The sequence below is a fragment of the Acipenser ruthenus genome, chromosome 17 (genome assembly GCF_902713425.1).
Source record: "Acipenser ruthenus chromosome 17, fAciRut3.2 maternal haplotype, whole genome shotgun sequence".
In the NCBI taxonomy this organism is placed as follows: domain Eukaryota; kingdom Metazoa; phylum Chordata; class Actinopteri; order Acipenseriformes; family Acipenseridae; genus Acipenser; species Acipenser ruthenus.
The window spans coordinates 21132581-21153267 of NC_081205.1; the positions used below are offsets into that span (position 1 = coordinate 21132581).

The following is a 20687-nucleotide window of genomic DNA, read 5'->3' on the forward strand; positions in this document are numbered from 1 at the left end:
ACCATTCAGTAGAAGGCCACATTAGAAAGATAATTTCTAAAAATGAGAGATTAGAGATTAATTCTAAAAGTAACCAGAAAAAACAATAATTTGCCTGTGTGTGACAGCTTATTTGAAACCATCACTAGGTTACATGGCATATGTATTATTTCTCTCGTAACAGACTTTTCTTACATGTAACTGTTTGCCTTATGAAGAAGCCTACAAATATAATGACCTGTCAAATTTTGATATGAAATGCTTTGTTGGTTTAATAAAACAGTCATTTAGCATTACAAGAAGGAGCTCTCCTTTCCACCTTAAAATGTTTAACTTGAAAAAAAAAGATAGAAACCAGAGACATCCTAAAGGTGTGTACTTTTGTGCCAGACTTTTATTTATTTATTTGAATTATTATTAGTTATTTATCACACTGGATAGATCAATTGATATCAACATTTTCATACCATTTAATTTCTTGCTCATTTAATAAACTGTTCTATTACGTGTTTTCTTTATTGCTGTTTCTGCTTAAATCCTTACACGGGTTAAAGAGTAAGTAGCGGGGTGCTGGAAAATATAGCGTTATACATCCCCTCGTGTTGCTATAAGTGTTTAAATAACGTACCTGCAATTTTTCTTTTTATTGTTAACATCCTGACAACTTTTTACACTTATAACTTTAAAATCTGTTTCAAAACTCTTTCCAAAATGGCCGCGCTAGTGCACTTGGGTTTGAGATCTGTCCTGTCTGTGGATTTTCTGTTCCATACCACATCATGGCTTATTATTGCTGTGTTACCTGTTTGACAATGTGGGCAATAATCCTTACATTTACACTTACATCAGTGCACTAGAGCGGCCATGTTGAAAAGAGCTTTGAAAAGTACTTTAAAGTTGTAAGGTACGTTATTTAAACAGTTGAAGCAATACGGGGGTGTGTAACTATATTTTTCGGAACCCTGCTCTACTCTGTAGTAATACCATTTTTCATCCTCAGGAACTGCTTCTGAAAAGACACTGCACTGTGGTTTTATATAGAGATGTTCAATGAATGCAACATTGCAGAGGGGCCAGCTACAGTATTACAGTTACACACCCTTAGCGGTAATTCTTCTCTCACATCTCAGTTCAGAGATTCAGCTTTTCAGAAGCAGCCCCCATTTAAACTCTATCGATGGAATACTTCTCTCTATGATTTATTTAGGATTCCTGTTAACTGAGGAAATGTAGCTCAAACTCTTGTTTCTGTGTTTTTCTTTAACCAAAAAAATGAGACAATAATTAAATTAAAATCAGTTGGAATGCTGGTAAGCAAGAAGGTAATATTTGATTTGTGGAAACGGTATGCTTTCAATGTGCTGATTAATTGTAACAGCTTTTTAAAATGTTCTAAATGTAATGCTTTTGTCTAGCCAATAAAAAAAAATTGAAAACATAACAGTCTCGTCATTGAGTTTTGAGACAGATTTTTGTCTTTTGGTTTCAGTGGGGTGCTATGTGGCCCAACATTTTAATGTAATGTAGTATGTTCTGTAGAAAACTAAGGAGGACAGCATGTGTAAAGGGGTCCGTGGATATTTTGTCTTCCCACTCATAATAATGAATCTTAAATAATCTTTTTGTCTTAAATAACAACTGTAACTAAAATAATAGGCAGTAGTATAAATCCAATATACATGTTAATTCAGATACTAGATTACTGGTTGATCTTATTTTCATCATTCACTGGAATTGCTGTCAAGTGTGAAATTATATTGCCTATGAGTAATTTAAATTACTGCATTACAGTTGAACTGCACATGAACCTTTCCAGCAAAGTCTGAACACTGGGGCACCAGTATTACCTTGCCAGATACATCTGCAGACTGCCACAATACCATTAATAGCAACACAATGGATTTGTTACACAGTCGATCACCAGTGTATTGTTCATACTATTGTGTTACCTTTGGTATGTCGAAATATTAAAATGTTACCACTGTGGTACCATTTTACCAGCAGTTCATGCCATTGCAGTTGCCCATGTGCTACCTTTGCCCTTTAGTACAGAACCTTTTCATTGCTATTGAACATAATTTCGTAAAGGTACAAGCTCGCAAAAACTCTTAGTGGGAGACAACCAGGAGACATAATTTTTGCACATCATTGAATCTGTTTTCCCTACCTACTGGGATAAATTACCGCTGGATTTTATTTAGAGCATTTTACAATACAGTACCCCTCTGGATTGCATCACCCAATTATGGATAAGCAGTTGTTGCAATCCAGGGTGATTCCTTGGTGCTGTAAAACACTCTTAAGAAATCCTGCAGTGGCGTTGATTAAGTCAACCTATAAGTGGAGTTTGTAAAGAATCTACCACTTGTCCATCCTTACAAAATTCTTAGTGAAGACGAAACTGCAATATATATATATATATATATTTGACATGGAGCAGGTCAACAATGGTGAAAACTGTAATAAGCCCCGTAAGCATGACCCAAGTCATCATGAAATAGCACTTTGTGAAACAGCGTGCCCTCAGTCCTGATCGTAATGCCTAACCCTTGGTGGGATATCCAATTGCCTGTATGTTATTCTATAGGGGTTGCTGAGGGAGCGAGGGGACAATGAATGTTGCTGTTGTTCACCCTTCACTGTTTCCAGCTTCAATCAAAGCAGAAGCCATGTTTCCTGTTCCAGAAACAAGAGGAGATTCAATTCGGCGGCATTAGTAACCACAGAAAGACATTGTTTAGGATTTAATTATATACAAAAATGAGCTGGACTGCTTCATGCCAGGTTAGGCAAAATGTGCAAATTGCATACCTTCAATTCCCAGCGTAATTGAAAGAGAAATATTAGACTCTGTTTTCATAGATGAAAATCAACCAATATTGTCTGATTAAAACCAAATACAGGTGTGCTTCTTTCCAGTTCTCCTCCCACTGTATGGTCCAGGGACCAGGGTTATAAGTATGGGCGAAAGGTAGCCAGCCTGTTTTTTTTCCTGTTTGAAGATAAGAGAAGAAGAGAAGAGCCAAGATGAGCTATCTGAACAGAGTCTTTGTGATTACACTGTTTTTTGTTGTTTTAGTCCGGATGTCCAGTCAAAATGAGACAAGTAAGTTTGGATTTTTATTTTTGACAAGAAAAAGTGTTATGCTAATAAAATAAGTATGAATTATATTTTTTAATCCATTTGAAAGTTTAAGCTGTCTGCTATAGGAGTGCTCTCATGAGTACAAAGTGAAAAATGAGACCACACCATAAGACACAGGGTCAACCATTCATATTATTATAAATCATGTTTTAATTATTAAAAGAACACAATACATAATGTAATTATGAATGTATTTTTAGAATGTATTTTCAGTTGGTAGACATCTGTGGACGAGACGACCCTTACAGTAAAATAAGATGTACTGGAATGTTCTGAAATGTGGCGTTTGAGAGTGGCTTCAGATTCATAATATGTACAATATATCTTTTAAATTATGTCTTTTAAATTCAGTATATATATATACTGTATATATATATATATATATAGTTAATTCCCAGATCAAATAGATTAAGCCCGCTATGGGGGGCGAGAAGCATCCAAAAAAAAAAAAAGTAAAACGTTTTTTAAATTTATTTTAAATGTTTATTTTAAATGTTTGACATGACCTTCTGCAGATGGTGCAGGTTGATTCTATGGTAGTATAACCCCCCCCCCCCCCCCCCCAAAAAAAAAAATATATATATATACACACAGCGAACCAGGTGTGAAAAAACCAGCAGGATTGATGTAGTTAAAGAGCGGCGGTTTCTAGAAGATAAGAACATTAAGAACAAGAGGAGGCCATTTGGTCCATCTATGCTCGTCCAGTTCCTAGTAGCTGATTGATCTCAAAACTTTTCTCAGGCTGAGTCTTAAAGGATCCCAGTGATTCAGCATCAACAGCATGATTAGGTAACCCATTCCATACCCTTACCACTCTGTGTGAAGAAGTGTCTTCCACCCTCTGTCCTGTCTATTTCTACTTAATTACCAGCTGTGTCCTCTGGTCCTGGTTTCAGTGTCGCTCTCAAAGTATTGATTAGGGTTAACTTTGTCACCTCCTTTTAAGATTTTAAAGGCTTCAATCCAGTACCACAGAATTCTTCTTTGTTCTAGGATCTTGAAAGCTCATTCCTATAAACCCTGGGATTATTCTGGTTGCTCTTTTATGGACTCTTTCCAGGGCCACAATGTCCTTTTGGGTCTTTTATTTAGATCCATTACAATAATTTGGATCATTAAGCTAGACCCCATGTCCTTTAAAATAAAATACAGTGATGATTTTGATGGAATGTGTATTAAATTGGTTAATGCTTTAAGAATCTGCGGTATACTGGGTATGCATTCTTGGATCTCTAGTCTGCAGAGGGTTGCTATGGAAACCATTCTCTATTTGTAGACTTTCATGTTTTTTTTTTCTGCCATGAAAGATGGATTTTGAGTGTTCTTTTAAAGATAGAATTCTGGTGAAAGGCCAGTAAAGTGGGTTATTCCTGTAAAGAATTGATCCAGTAAAATTCAGCTAATAAAAAAAAAGATTAACACCAATATGTAGCAAGTATCTGTGAAGTATTATTTAAAACTGTGATGAAAATGTTGGGTTTTTTAAGATTGCTGCTGTACATCATGGTGAAAGATAAGAATGAATATGGGTTCATTCCTATTGGGTTCTGTCAACGCCAAGAATAGTGGCAGCATGGACTGCGCTGCACTGAAAAGAAAATACTTCTGGTAAACCAGTGTTGAAGGGAACATAACTGCCCGCTTTTGAGTTGCATTCATTTTTGTTCAGCAGAGTGATCTTTATTGTAATATTTATTTCAGCTAAGATGACAATTTTAGCTGAAATAAAGACTGTAAATAGACTGTAAATGGAGGCTGTGTGGTCTAGTGGTTAAAGCAAAGGGCTTGTATCCAGGAGGTCCCTGGTTCAAATCCCACCTCAGCCACTGATTCATTGTGTGACCCTGAGCAAGTCACTTAACCTCCTTGTGCTCCATCTTTCTAGTGAGACTTAATTGTAAGTGACTCTGCAGCTGATGCATAGTTCACACACCCTAGTCTCTGTAAGTCGCCTTGGATAAAGGTGTCTGCTAAATAAATAAATAATAATTATAATAAAAGAATAACAGTATTAAAAATAGCACACTTTTTTTTTATGGATATGTGCAGCTTATAAAAACAAGAAAATGAGCTGTCGTTGTATTTGGAAGTATTTTTTATTTTTTGCAGGTGCAGGTAACTGCTTAGTTGACCCTAAACATAAATCTATACAGTATATCAAAGGAGACTTAATTGGGTTCACCTGGCTGCCTACTCAGATACTGTACTGTATAATTCTAGAACATATCTTGTCTTTGAGGATTTCGGAAGGCCACCTGACATTCAATTTCAGCACTGGTACTGGAATAAAGTGGCAGAGACCTGGAAAAAGACTGTGTGCACAAAATATTAAAATTGAATTCTCCCAACCTGGAGACTTAATAGAGACCCATGGAAAATAATAGGAGTCTTTGCAAGGTCATTTTATATGCAAAATGACCATTTACATCTTAAAATGTATATATAATACACCTAGATATTAATGTGATAACACCCTCTGATATGTCTTTGTATAGGATGGAAATGATGTCACATTAAGTCTATACTGTTTAATTATTCAAATGTAACTATATATTATACAAAATAGAATATAGGGTGCTGGGAAAGCTGCAAGCTGATTTATTAGGTTTCAAAGTACTGGCAGTGGTAACCAATAAACCCTTTCATCCCAATTTAATTAGACTTTTAAAATGAAGATACAATTACTTTAATCACATTCAATTTGTGTTTATAATTGGTTTTATTTAATTCACACACATTGATATTTGATGTTAATAAACAAACCGTGGAATTCAGCTTGCATATTTGTGTTTGTAATATTGCAATAAACCACGAGTAGGTGGTAAAATGCTCTAAAAAAATCCAGATGTGGTTATTCCTGTGGAGTATGGGTCTGTCTTTAAGGGGTTACTTTTCATTTCATATTGTCATAATTGGTGCCAAATTTATGTAGCCCATTTAAAACGTACTGGCCAAAAACTCTTTAGTCCCTTATAAAAGTTTACCACATTTTTTTAGTCTTTACCATACCTCTATGGGCTTTATAATGCTTACCTATGCTTTACCGTGCATTCACTTTACAGTTTGCTATGCTGTTACTATGGTAAACCTTTACAGTGTCTTTGGTCCCCTTATAAATAACTCCTATCAGTGAAATGGGTGTTAAGGTTGGGACTAGCTAACATATTGTATTTTTAACTGGCTTTCTGTGCTTCTGTTGTTTAGTCACATGGTGTGTGCTGTCAGATGCAGAGGAGCAGAAATGTCTGGATTTTGCTGTGCATTCCTCAGGGAAGAAACTTCATGGCAAGCTTCACTGTACCAGAGCATACAACAGTATAGACTGCATGGAGAAAATAAAGGTAAAGATTTAAGAAAAATGAAACAATATATTAATTAGAACTGGAGACTACAGTACTTATTTCATTTTCTTCTTGCCTTTTAGTGTAACCTCTAATTTGGTGATATCAAGTCTAGCCAACAGCAGATGATCCAGCACCCTTTGGACTTTACATAAGGGTTATTGATATTGTGTATCATTGCCCAGGTTTCATAGAGATTACCTTGTAAATGCAAAGCTACAACTCTTTTTCAGAATGGCACAGCTGATGCAGCTACCATGGCAGGAGATGATATTTACGCTGCAGGTTGGTGTTATGGACTGGAACTTGCTGCTGGGGAATCCTACAATGCAATAGGTGAGTGGCATACTGTACAATACTGTACAATACTATATGCTGTACAATGCTGTACAATACTGTGTCACATGCAGTATTGCTGTTGATGCTCTCCAGAATACAATAGGAGTCCATGCAATCACTTCAAATGGACTTTACTGCTGTGAACAAAATGAGTTTAACAAACTAACACATTTCGATTACAGAACCTCTGTTTTGTTGGCTCACTGTTGACATGGTTCTGTGTGCAGATGGCAAAGCAAAATCATTAAATGACTTTTGAGTAGGGTCATATTCACTAATATAATCAAATCAGAGTTCACTATTATTAAAGTAATTGTAGTTAACAACATTGTTCCTTAACTATTACCTATTTGTACTTCTGTTAGTTACATAGGTCTCGAAATATTCACTTTTGAAAGAAACACATGTTATAGCAAGATATTATTTCCTTTTAAAACATGATATCTGGTGCTACTCTAGGCTACTCTGCTTGGTAGCCATGCATTCCAGGAAGTATGTTACTGCTTTACTTTCAAGGTCATTTCTCCCAGTAGTGTTTTCTGGGTGAAAGCATGTTACTGGTCGAAATGCATATCAGTCAACTGGGGAAGCTGCTGATGTGAAATGGCCCAGGAAGTGCAAGACAGTCTAAAAGCATGGCTTGCAAACAGAGATTTATTTAACCTGGATTAGTATCATCTTTTACAAAGAAAATACATTTTTGCTAAAACATGTGTTTCTTTCAGAACTGCACACCTAATACCTATAAAAATAAGCTTTATGAAACTACAGGTATTTACTCAGACACAAGTACTTTAAGTGTGTAAGGCAGGGGGATTCACATAGTAGAAATGTTGTTTTTAGTTTAAATATGGGCTCCAGTGTCTGTGGTGCACAGAGGTGCCTACACCCCCCCAAGGAGACGAGCGTCCCTCTGAATAGTTTCCAAATGTTGCCAAGTATGACATATTTATATGGATCTTTAAGAACTCCCTAATGTAATAAGCTTATAAGGCTAATTAGATTGGATAGCTTTGCTCTGGCAGATGATCTTCCTTTTCAATTACGTATTTTCAAATAAAATTCAGACATTTTTATTTCTGTTTCTAATGCCAGTTTTGTAAATAAGGTTTATTAAAAAAAAAAAAAAAAAATCTTCAAAAAATTTCCCCAACTTTGACTTAGTTTCACGCAGGTTTACTGTAGTAGCCATAGCTACACATTCCTGATACAGCCTTAGTTAAACGAAAATGCGTAGTGTCAACAAATTGCCATCTAATTAGATCGATTTTGCTGTGAAATGCAGACATTTAAAAAAAAAAATCTTGTCAGCAAAAGCTTTATTGATATTGATTGCAACTCAAATAGGGAAATTGAAATCAGGAAATGAAAAGTACATTTTAACGATGTAATGATGCAATTAATGCCTAATGTAAAAGGGAGTATAACATTAACATGCTGTAAAAGTTTCTCAATGCATTGGCAACATATTGCAGTCGTTTTACACAAAGTTATCTTTTGTACAGTATCATTGTACAACCTGCACATTGTAAGCCCTACCATATGGTTCCTTTTCTTTCAGATGGCATCAGCTATTATGTCGTTGCTTTGGCACGGAAGTCATCCAGTGACATCTCCATGCTGGAGATGCATGAAAGGAGCTCCTGCCACCCAGGAATCCAAACCACAGTTGGCTGGACGGTGCCTATTGGATTTCTGATGAATACATCGCAGATCAGTGTGGATGAACAGTGCAATTTCCCAAAGGGTATCCACATCATGTACCTTTCATGCAGTCCTGCCCCCTGATGCCAGCTCTCCATTAAGACCATTTTACCGTCTCTTGTGGTTAACCTTTTGAACTGAACTCAAACCTTGCAAAATATCTCCTTCTAGCACAGGGGTGGGCAATTCCAGTCCTGGAGGGCCATTGTCCTTTTTGTTCCAACTGTACCCTAAATTACTTAAATGCACCAATTAAGTGCTTTTTAAAAGCTTAATTGCTCAGTTGGAATGAATATCAGGAAGGACACCGGCCCTCCAGGACCAGAATTGCCCACCCCTGTCGTAACAGCTGATGAGCTAATGATACCAACGTCAGCATAAGTCACATACTTGCCTCTGGACTACAGAGATTGCTCTTTAGTTGAATGGTAAGACGTTAGTCTTTAAACCATATAGTTTGAGGTTCACATCCAGGCCTTGCCTTTCCATTCAGTTCAATGGGCAGAGATGCTAATTCATTAGACCTCACCGTTCAACTAAAGAACAAGCCCTGTAGTTGAGAGGTACAGTAAGTATATGTGTTATGCTGATGTCAGTATTATTAACCCAGGAGCTGCTAGAAGGAGATCCATTAGAAATGGAAATGCAGAGCATAAATGCAGAGTATGAGAATGGGTAAATGCAAAATTACTGTGCAGATTTACCAAGGTAAACCTAAGCAAACTATCCACTGAACTTAGGAGGCGAGACCCAGCCTGGCTAGTCACTGTCTGACCTCACTGAGCACCTGTTCAGTAGATGTTGCTAAAGGGCGATGAGGTGTAATATCCCCATCCAATTTTCATATCTACCTTCAGTCTGAGAACCAATAATATACTTAAATAAATGTGTTTTTGAACCCTGTGCTTTATACCCACTAGCACAGACACCCACAACAGTTAAAACTAGTACATTTAATCTCTTTTACTAGCTGTTCAGCCTGTTTAAAAGCCCAAGTACTCTGCTATTTTGATCCCATGAGGAATTTGCTTCAAAAGGATTAAAAAAAATAATGATAAAGTTGCAAATGAATAAAGAGAGGAGCTTAACCTCGCAACAAAAGAAGGAAAGAAACCACGAGTAAGCAGCTAATTAAAACCAAAAAAAAAAACAGTTCAGAAGCCACTACTGTCCGTGGCGACTCCAGCTTTGACTGTCTATAGACCACATTGTACAACTGCTGCAGGCTTCAGAAACACCTCTGAGCTGCAGTTTCTACTGCTGGCCAAGAAATGAGTCTCTTCCAAAAGGACTCAAACCCCCCACAAAGGATCCGGATATATATTTTCAAACACATTAATCATTTAACATATTTCCAGTTTTGTGTTGTTTCATCATTTATATTTAAGCAACCATTTACTAAGGATTGTTTACATTGGCACATTGTTTACAGTGTAATGTTAGCTAGATATTCAAAATGGACAACATGTATCCATCCATCACTGGTGCATCAAATATGCCATCAGGGATATTTGTGAGAAAGCATATGGAGCGCCATCTTGTCACCAAGAATGTTTTTAATATGTGAAGTAAGTTGTGAGGATCAACAATGCCACTGCTTATCTTCACCCCAACAAAGTTTTGTGGTTGTTGAGATAGAGATATCATATACCTTCAAAGGACATAGCTTCTCCCTTATCAACTGTGGAAGAAAGTTGAATATCTAGCTGTCATAGATGTATGTGAAAGAAAGGTAATGAGGGCTTTCCCAACCTTGCTCCTTGTTTTTCAGCTGTTGGGGATTTCTTTGGCTACAGCTGTGTTCCGGGAGTGAAGGACCCAGAGTACGACCCCAAAGGAAACAACCCTAAAAACCTGTGTGAGGCATGTATCGGAGATGATAACGACGGGAACATCTGTGCCAACGACCCCTCTGAGCGCCACTTCGGTGAGGCGGGAGCACTTAGGTAACCGCAGTATTCCAATATCTTTTTTTTTGTCTTATCCCTCTTTATTAAAACCTCTCCCTTTACATGTTTCTTTCTCAGAGTTTCACTATATATATTTACTTTGGTTATTATACCTCATTGCAAACAAGCATCTCTGTTTGCAAGCCATTTTCAGGTAGTGTTGCACTTCCTTGGTCATTTCATCTAGAGAGTGAAATCACCCTCACCCCTTCAATGCTGCCTCTCCTGTTTTAATCAATCAGCTTCTTCCCCCACCAACTGACGTGCGTTTAGTCAGTAACTGTGACCCTGAAGACACTGCTGAGGTGAAATAACTTGGGAAGTGAAACAGTAACAGACTTCTTTACAGCATTAAAACTGAAAACTTTTTTTTAAGCTAGTGTGGAAACAAATGTCACGTTTTAAATGGAAATACAGTACATGTTGGCTGAGTGTTTCTTTCAAAACTGCACATTGGAGATCTATATAGCGAACTGAAGAACACGACAGGTAAGATTTATGGAATTATTTTGTTAGTGACGCCCACATTAGAAACACCACCTCATTGATAAAGTACCGTTGTTGTAAAACAAGTGCATTCTCTGGATTTTCTACATCCTTTCCTTTACCACAGTAGACGTTAGGGATTTTCTTGACCTGGGGATAAAAGGAACTAAAGTCAAACAGAGTCTCGTAAATCACAGTACCCTCAGGACATTCTTTATAATACCATAATTTTAAAATTTAAATTTTTAAGGACATTAGGGAACTTTACATTGACTAGACTTTATTTAACCTTCACAAAGAAGGCATATCACCAGCCAGGGTATAAATCCCATTTCAACCACATGAGCCAATCATCAAGAGAGGCCCACTTTCATTTGCTGAAAGACTCATACAGTGCATTAGAAAGAAAATCAATACTACATTAAGGATACTGACAAAGCAAGTACATTGGAATGCAGCCTGCTATCGACTTGCAGAACATATTTGGAAATCTCTTGGCAGAAAGCTAATGAAAGAATATAAACTTTAAAGTACAACAATCCGTTTGTTCCAGCTACTTTACCCCGATTTTACTTGGGTAACTTTGACCCTGAAGACACTGCATCTTGACATCTGTTTTATGTTTGTCCTGAAAAATACTAAGATTTTGTGTACCTTAAGATATTGTTCCAAAATCTACATTAAAAACAATTCCTCATACATTTGTTCATCATGGCTGAAGCAAACATCAGTGTGGAGTAGTTGTTAGGGCTCTGGACTCTTGACCAGAGGGTCGTGGGTTCAATCCCCGGTGGGGACACTGCTGTTGTACCCTTGAGCAAGGTACTTTACCTACATTGCTCCAGTAAAAACCCAACTGTATAAATGGGTAATTGTATGTAAAAATAATGTGATATCTTGTAACAATTGTAAGTTGCCCTGGATAAGGGCGTCAGCTAAGAAATATATAATAATAAACATCATTAAAAAATGATAGATTGTATAAATTAAGTATCACTTGTACTCTATCTGTCAGAAACTACAGTCCCTTATTTTGAGTTTTTACTGAAAAGTACTACTTGCTACTGTGAAACAACACTGCTGTTCTAGTTATGTACTTCTGAAACCAATCTCAGCTTGAGTTTTCTAAGTTTTGTAATCATCTTTTGCAGTAGATGATTAGGACGTCAGTATCCGTTCAGTGAAGTAGGACGTCAGTATCCGTTCAGTGATATTAAATATTATAAGTAGTGCTTAAAGTTGTAAAACAAAGGCTTAAAAATAGTTCTACCTTTGTCTCAGAAGCCCATTTATCCTACTACTACTAAACACATTTGATGGAGGTTTTCTCCTTATCCAAACCCAGTGTTACAGGTAATGAAATCCCACCTGACCCCACATAGTCACACATTTGTACAACTATGTATGAAACACCAGAGTACTTCAGCTCAGACTTTTTTTTTTTCTTTGCCGTGCTAGGTGTGTCGCAGAAAATCTTGGTGATGTGGCTTTTGTCAAACACTCCACAGTTTCTGATACCATGAATGGTAAGGATGGTGCTTTTTCTTTACTTGTTGTTTCTCTATCTTTTTGTTTCCCTTTTACACTAATGCTTTGTAAACAGGGGGATTCTTAATTGGCACAACATTGTCAGAGCAACTGGAGGGTATGTGGTTGTTGATATGCAAAGGAAACATGTCTATGTCAGAGACACTCTGTGATGCACCATTTTTCCACGAAAGAGTTGTTCAGTAATGTCAACATTTAAGCAGAATTGGAAACAATCCAACACAACTATGCTGCGCAAAATTATTAATTACCCTGTATAATTATATCACATACTTTCTCCTTTTCTCCTATCTACTTAATCAGAGTATAGAATGGGTATAAATTCAGTCTTTAACAGATGTTATCACTTAGAAAGCAAAACACAACTTTTATGTGATACCATTTTAAAATTGCCTAGAGAACTGATATTTCCAACACTGTCGACGAGGCAACAACTTTCTTAAATCTGTTAAACATATAATTTAAAAATAGGGGACACTGCACCTTTAATAATAAATTAAAAAACCCCAAACTAGTGAATTAACCCACTAGGCCACCTAGTAATGGCATTTTAAATGTGTTCTTTCCAATGAATGTAGTTAAACTCTGGCAATTGGTTACATTAATCCATAATCCATCTCAGTTACTCTGAACTAAAACATGTCACTACATTTCCCTCAAGATTTTATTTTATTTTTTAACCAAAGCATCCACTCTTACTGTATTCAAAATGTTATTGGTAATAGTATCAAACTAAACAATAACCTGTGAGAAAATACCTGTGTAATGCACTGGGGGGCAGTATATAACCTTGTTTCATTAATACTGTATGTTTAAAATGTGTTTCATCAAAAAAAAAGGTATTGTACAACATTTGCCTTTCTCAAATATTAATTGTTGTAATGCAATTGTCAGAATGTTTCCTTAGTTAAAATATACAGTGCCGGTCATAAGTCACTATGTCACAGAGTTAAAAAAGAAAATACAATTTTTGTACATTAAAATACCAACACCATTATTGCACATTAACGACGGGACAGAATTAAATGTGTATTGAGCAGGCTTGATCCAATGATACACATTTTTCAGTATGGTAGAAGTATCATGTCTTTTCTAATGACCAGAACTCTTTTGTTTTAAAGCGTCCAGTAAAGAATAAGCTCAGAAAATGTTATCGTTTTGAAGGGTACAGTTAAAAAGACAATTTGCTGTAACTGGGAGTTAACAAGGATGGATGTGCACTGAGATAGATGAATAATGCAAACAAAATCTTGTTGACTAGAAAGACAGGTATTGCATTCAGTGACAAATCTAATTTAAAAATGATATTTATCTGTTTTCTACCAATTCAGGAAGACTCAATGAGACATTTATTTTTCATTTAACTCCTTTTTTTATATAATTTCTGCACTGTAAATTCAAATGTCCCATCCAGTCGACATTGGTAGAAAATTGATAATATTTCCAGTGACAATGCACTTTTTATACAAATTGGTCATTCAAATCATTTGTATAAAATTGAAGAGGGGCGACTATTATTACGTATTCAGTGTGTCTGAGTGGGTTGAAATGAGCAATAACCTCACCCGTAGAGGGCATACACATCCAAAAGTGACTAATAGTGTGATAGAAGTTACAGGGATATTAATTATCCGTTCCCTGCTGGCTAACTTACAACATTACCACATTCTCTTATACCTTACCCTAACTCTAACCCTACCAACTGGACATTATACACACTCTAAAACATCATTTTAAACTCTGATGCATTAATGTAAACCTATATTTAGCAAGCAATATGCTATAGTTAAAATACAAAAATAACGTATAGTGTTATAGTGTTACATAATTCAGGGACAAGTAGTGCACCCATCTGAAATATACTTTCCCTACTCTCAAGTATTATTTCTCATTTCCTTTTTGTTTCAAGTTAAAGACCCTGAATCCTGGGTAAAGGAACTGGAGCTTGACGACTTGAAGCTGCTGTGTCCAGACGGCACGGAGGCCGCCCTGACAGAGCACAGGAAGTGTAACCTGGCGGCTGTCCCTGCAAGCGCTGTGGTGGTGCGCCCGGAGGATAAGTGCAGAGTGTTCAAGTTTCTTAACAGGGCACAGGTTGGTATAACAAAGACTGACAGAGCAAAACATGGGGAAAGCATTGGAGGTAATAGATCACTGGGAGAGCCTGTACTGAGATAATGACATTGGAAAGCTATAATACTGGAACGTCTGTTTGATTAAGTTTGATATAGCCCCCAGTGGCTCACCTAGTAAAGGCACTGGAGTGCCAGGTGAGTCATGTATTCAGGAGCTTGCTGGTTCAAATCCTGATATTGTTGAGTTGCTGGTACATAGGGAGTACTGCATTGGTCTTTACACTCTGCGGACTAGGAAGGAAAACCATCTCATCATGATACAAAACCATGATCAGACAAATGGGAATTGTAAATGTGCCACGTCTTGGGCATCTCTAGGAGCAAACTGGGCCACATTAGCAGGTTAGATGTGCGCAACCAAAAAGGCCTCTGTTGTAAGTCAGGGTCATATCATTTCTTTTCTATGATGGGCACTACAAAGCTGATAATGCACTTATCCGCTGATACAGAGGAGTTGTGCTTAACTGGTTCAAAGAGCATGCCAGGAAATGGATACATCTCCTGCCCTACTGTCTATGCATGTATGATAGTTTGAACATTAATGTTATGCAGCATTGTGATGGGGTTATATCTCAATTGATGTACACTGCACAATGACATAATTATAAACAGACAGGTGGCTTTTAATACATTCCAGATGGGATATGTAGTACTAGATTTATGAAAACCATGTCTCCCTGCTGTTTAACGTACCAGTCCCTGATTTACGGGTTCACTGTGCCCTACAATATTCAGCTACCATCTGGGATGAAGCTGCTGTGGCCAGGGGGCCATCTGACAGCTGCCCTCTCAAATAAGTCATGTCTAAACATGTTCCAGTGGACAGGAATGATACAGATTCAGAGATGTGGAAACGAATTTGTCCTTTTTCTAACTACCCTAAATGTCTTACTAAAATCTGTTCGGGCATAAATCCATTCAGAAACACTCCCAACATATAACAAATACTGCAATGCCATCATAATAGAACTATTAGCAGAGCACAGCATTACCAGCATTGACTCAATTGATTTGAATAGTGGGTGTGATATGGTTGCACTGAAATGGATTGTCAGAATGCATTGGTCCATGCTATTGTGATTGGTATGTTAAAATATGATAGCACTGCGGTAGAATTCTAACAATAGTTCACGCTGTTGTAACTGACCATGTGCGTCCCTTGTTTTTTTTTTAGTGCAGAATTATTACATTGCCATTGTAGTGTCACTGCATTGCAGGTCACTTGGTAAGGGAATGTAAAAACCTGACTCCCACGGGGGGGATTTTGAGCAGTCCAAATACTAGGATGTAAGCCACATCATTTACATGCAAGCTGCTGTGAGTTACAGGCTGTCTGATATGGTCCCTGAGGGCTCACCTAGCAAAATCCTTAGAGTTTTTGATCCATGGTGTGCGCTGTGTTTCCCTTTACATTACTGTGGCCTAGGGAGGAAAACCTGCTTAAATGTACTTGCCTCAGAGTGACCCCTACTGATCAGACAAGGCAGCCCTAATACAAAACTGTAAGTATTGCTTCTGGAGTTCGCTAGTAGGAGTGCTGGTCCAGCTTTGTACGCTATATGAAAAAAATGAAGTGAACCTTGTGCTGCGTAAATAAGCGTGAACATGTTGTGAAATGTTCCCAATCCAGCCAACACCTTTAGCTGCATGAACCTTGAGTAATAAAATGACTAGACTGGAACTTTTTGAATATTTTTTGTGAAAGGACCTTGCCCATCATTGTACGTGGATGTTTCCCTCCAGAGAATGTTTGGGAGTGCTACACAGGGGTTCTCATTGTTTGACTCCTCTCCCTACGGAGGGAAAGACCTGATGTTCACCGATGGAACCCGGAAGCTTCTTAAAGTTGTAGGAAGCTACTCCTCGTGGCTTGGCCCCAGCTACACAAAGGTTCTTCAGGCTTTTGAATGTGAAGGTAAATTAATTTTGTCATCTGAGATTGTAATTATAGGCACCATAAATAGTGTTCGGAGGAGTTTGACACCATCACACAAGATACTTCTGTTTATAGATGTAACACAGCTTCAATTATAGGGTTGGCTACAGTACAAGGCAATTCAGCAACCCTCTACTACTACTCTTTCCTTCCTGCTTTATTCTTGGTCAGCTGAACGATAAAGAAGATACAAACCTTAGTTACAACTCTTTCTTGCCTGTCATGAGTCACACATTCTTGTTTGGCCACACATAGATATCAGCTGCAAGGCCCTAGAAATTCAATTGGACTTTGGTCTAGTTTTCAATCACACAAGTTCCATGGCAGAAGAGTAGATAATATACAATACCAGGAAGTACCATCTCCAAAAATAAATTTAAGACACACTGCCCCCAAAAATAACTACATGGGCGCCATCATTCCCAGATTTGAGTTAGGAGCTTACAAACAATGAATGCACCCGATAGATTATGGATGATTTATAATAATAATAATAATAATAATAATATTATTATTATTATTATTATTATTATTATTATTATTATTATTATTATTATTATTATTATTATTATTTATTTCTTAGCAGACGCCCTTATCCAGGGCAACTTACAATATACCACATTATTTTTACATACAATTACATTATTATTATTTTTTTACATACAATGACCCATTTATAATATAATGTAATTATAATGTAATTTATAATGTAAATCTGTAATTACACTCTAATAACATTGTAAATGCACATATGAGTGTGTTGGTAGAATGCAATAACATTTTTAATTATAATTTAAAATGTTATCAGTTGCATCTCTTGTAACTACACTATGCATTTACTATGTAATAACTACACATGCGACTACAGAATAGTTAGGGGCTCAATGTTCAGAGTAATAATAATGTTTCTCTTAACAGGTGTCTGCTAAAAGCATCCTCAACATGATCTGTTCTTCCATGTGCCCAAATCCCTCCTTCCTGACTGTCTCTCTCTCTGGATGTGATTATGCCACAAGAATGGAATGTTCTTCTCCTCACTCACTTTTTATTTCTTTAAAGCTTTTTGAATTCTTAACAAGATCATTATTGTTTGTTTATCACGTATTACTGCTGCATTGTTGGTTCAATTCACTGTGTCTGTATTGAAATGAAAAACTCAGGCTTCCTGAAATGAAATGAAATTTCAATGCACTCTACTCTCATTATACCCCCGTCCTTCCGATCGCTTTGTGTACAAGGTCAAATTGTACGTTCTACAGTGCAACAGACATGCTTCTAATAGGATCTGAATTATGACGGAGCCAGTCATAAGGTCAGACAGCATTGGATTGAGACTTACAGACATCTAGAGTGATGAATGCTTAAGGAGTGGGAGCAGATTTGTTGTATTTAACTTTTTGTGCACAGCCTCACAGCTCATCTATGCAAGCTTAATGGTCTTTGGAAAAATGTAATGTGTATGCTGTAATGTTTTAATACAGTTTTGAAATGAATTATTTGTTAAGAACTTTACTAAAAACTTGGGAGACAAAGAAAACAGTTGTACGTGAAGCTACTACAATTTACATTGACGAAAGTATTTCTGGATGTTGCCAGGCAATATTTAACGGTATTGGTTTGGAAAGCAGTGGTCTTGGTACTGTAGCACAGTGAAACTGGAATGGTAACTCAGTACAGAACCAATGTATTGCCATTGCAGCACAACAGCAATACAATTGAAGATTATTCTGGAGTTACAGCAGTGGTCTTTCCTGGAGCCCACACCAAATGTCACCATCCTTACATGAATACTAGTGACACTGCTGCTAAATCACCCCGGCCATTCTCAAATTATATGTACTGTAATAGCATAGTTTTAAATCCAATGCTGTTGCAAAAATCCATGAAATCCATAATCTCTGATCTACTAATAATCTTTGACTGTCACCCTGATTACTCCACAAATCTGCTGTTGCGTAATTCATTACAAATAGGAACACACAAGCTGTCTGAGTCGAAGGTCCAGTGACCACAAAATGCACACATGGTAGACAATGAATACCATAATACATGGGGTGGAATCTGTACTGCAAAAATGGTACTTATTCCCTAACAGATCACTTTATACCACTGGAAAACATTGACCGCATTGCCCTGAAGAAAACGCCGAACCATTAGGGCAGGGTTTCCAAATCTTCATGGCCTGGACACCCAAACAATGACTCCATAGACATACATGCATACATACAGGGATTGGAAATGTAGTACAGTCAGCACTCACATATCCAACCCTATAAAATTTTGCCGTTTAAACGAGTGTAACGCATATTAGATTTTTTCATTTTGGCTCATTCCAACCCTTGTCTGTTTTTCAGCGAACACAAAAAAGATACAATATCAAAAATACATATCTGAAAAGACTGTGTTTTAAAATGAGTAGACTTCCATTTAGATGTACTGTATTGGTTTTGTTGGTACAGTACTATATTTTCAACAGAAGTATTTTAATTCAGAATGATATGATTCTGAAAATATCACTTGCCAAAAGAGACAACGTGGATTGTAGTACAGTACATACATGTACAATTCCTCGTTAATGACCCAACAGCAAAATTAAATGAAAATGTTACCCATGCACAGAACTGCGTGCAACGTAAAGGGTAATGCAATTTAGCAAAAGATTTAAAAAACAAAAAAAAACAACGACACAGTTTCCAGAATTAAAACAGTATCCAAAGTCAGTATTCAAAATTGCAGAATATAGTGCTCGATAAGGCCCTAATGTCACAGTTCACTTGCAAATGAAAATGCACAAAAACAACTGAAGATCACATATTTAAAAAACATACATCACAGTATCTAAAACTGTTTAATGATTAACTGTTAGATTACTGTAGCTTGTCTCTTCGCATTGTTTTGGCTGCATTTTCGTGAAACTGGAGGAAGAGCTGTGTAACTGCACAGACTGATTTGGCATGCAGAGAGGAAAAAAAAAACACGGGCAATGGATATTCAAATAAATTTTAACATTGAAGAGATGGGCTTTGTATCAACACAACACAACCTCGACAGCGATCATGTCAATTAATTTATCTCTTAGCCTGGGGAACATTACTTTGACAGATGTCATTATTGTTGAAAGAAAATATTTCTGTATGTGCTTCAGCCCCCCGAAACCATCTTACAATCCCCCATGGGCCCCTGGTACCCACTGGGGAACCACTGCATTAGAGGAATGAGCATTTTCAAAAACACAATGGATTCAGAAAATATGCATTATGTTTCTAATGTATGTTTAAAAGTGTTCGGTGCCTACCACTAATCAAGTTCAGTGTTTCTCATGCACTCTTTGCTGTGTCCGGCCTGTGGGTGAAGCAAGTCGGGTCTATCACACATAGCATGCAAGAGAAAGTACTCTCTCAACTTGATGAGAGTTAGCCACCAAACATTTATAAACATATTAAAAGTAATTAAATCTAAATAAAAAAAGAGACAAAACATGATATTAACACGCTTAATCTGTTTCTATACAAACTGTTGTTTAAACCTTTAGAATGCTTTGTCATTGACATTAAGAGCGTGAGATCTAGACTCTCTGACATTGTAAATGTAATTGCTGCTGATAAGTTCCAATGGGGGACGTGACATAATTAATTTCAGAAAATGATAAGCATTTTGTTTGGCAGGTGCTACTGTTTGTAGCTCTGCAGTGTTGGAAATGTATGTAGACATTAACAGGCACATTAAAAACAGTGTATTTAATTGGCAATAAAATGTGTCCCTATTGCGCGGAATGATGCTTCAATTAACATCACTGTCTCGGGGTGATGTACAGTATATGGACCTGTGACAATTGGATCTGACTGCATTGGGATGCAGAGCAGTAAAGCAGTTGATAAAAATACTTACAGTGTGATCAAAGCACCATGGATTAAATGAGATGGAAGGATGGCATGCTGTCATTCCTAAGTGGTATGTTTTATACACTGGTGCATTATTAGAATGATACAGGTGAGAAGATTGACCACTGTTGAATTATTAAAATGATTATTAAAAATGCTTATAGGTGATAATTATGATTTTTTCTTATAGAAAGGTATTTCCGTCCTGGGCCAGTCTGTTGTAATTATTAGTAATTAATTA

General features: G+C 36.9%; 1 protein-coding gene across 1 annotated transcript; it reads left to right on the top strand.

Annotated features, from left to right (window-relative positions):
* Positions 1-2837: 2837 nt before the first annotated feature.
* Positions 2838-20655, top strand: LOC117423663 (otolith matrix protein 1-like). Its single transcript, XM_034039734.3, has 9 exons — positions 2838-3085; positions 6332-6468; positions 6702-6804; positions 8369-8554; positions 10283-10457; positions 12405-12472; positions 14404-14588; positions 16373-16544; positions 17484-20655. Exons 1-9 carry the CDS (start codon positions 3007-3009, stop codon positions 17492-17494), a joined length of 1116 nt encoding a protein of 371 aa, XP_033895625.3. The 5' UTR covers positions 2838-3006; the 3' UTR covers positions 17495-20655.
* The last annotated feature ends 32 nt before the right edge of the window (positions 20656-20687 follow it).

Excerpts from the sequence above, each read along its gene's own strand:
- LOC117423663 (XM_034039734.3), top strand. The coding sequence starts at position 3,007 with ATGAGCTATCTGAACAGAGTCTTTGTGATTACACTGTTTTTTGTTGTT. Across the intron at positions 8,555-10,282 it reads ACAGTGCAATTTCCCAAAGG|CTGTTGGGGATTTCTTTGGC; the intron begins GTATCCACATCA and ends CTTGTTTTTCAG. Across the intron at positions 10,458-12,404 it reads GGTGAGGCGGGAGCACTTAG|GTGTGTCGCAGAAAATCTTG; the intron begins GTAACCGCAGTA and ends TTGCCGTGCTAG.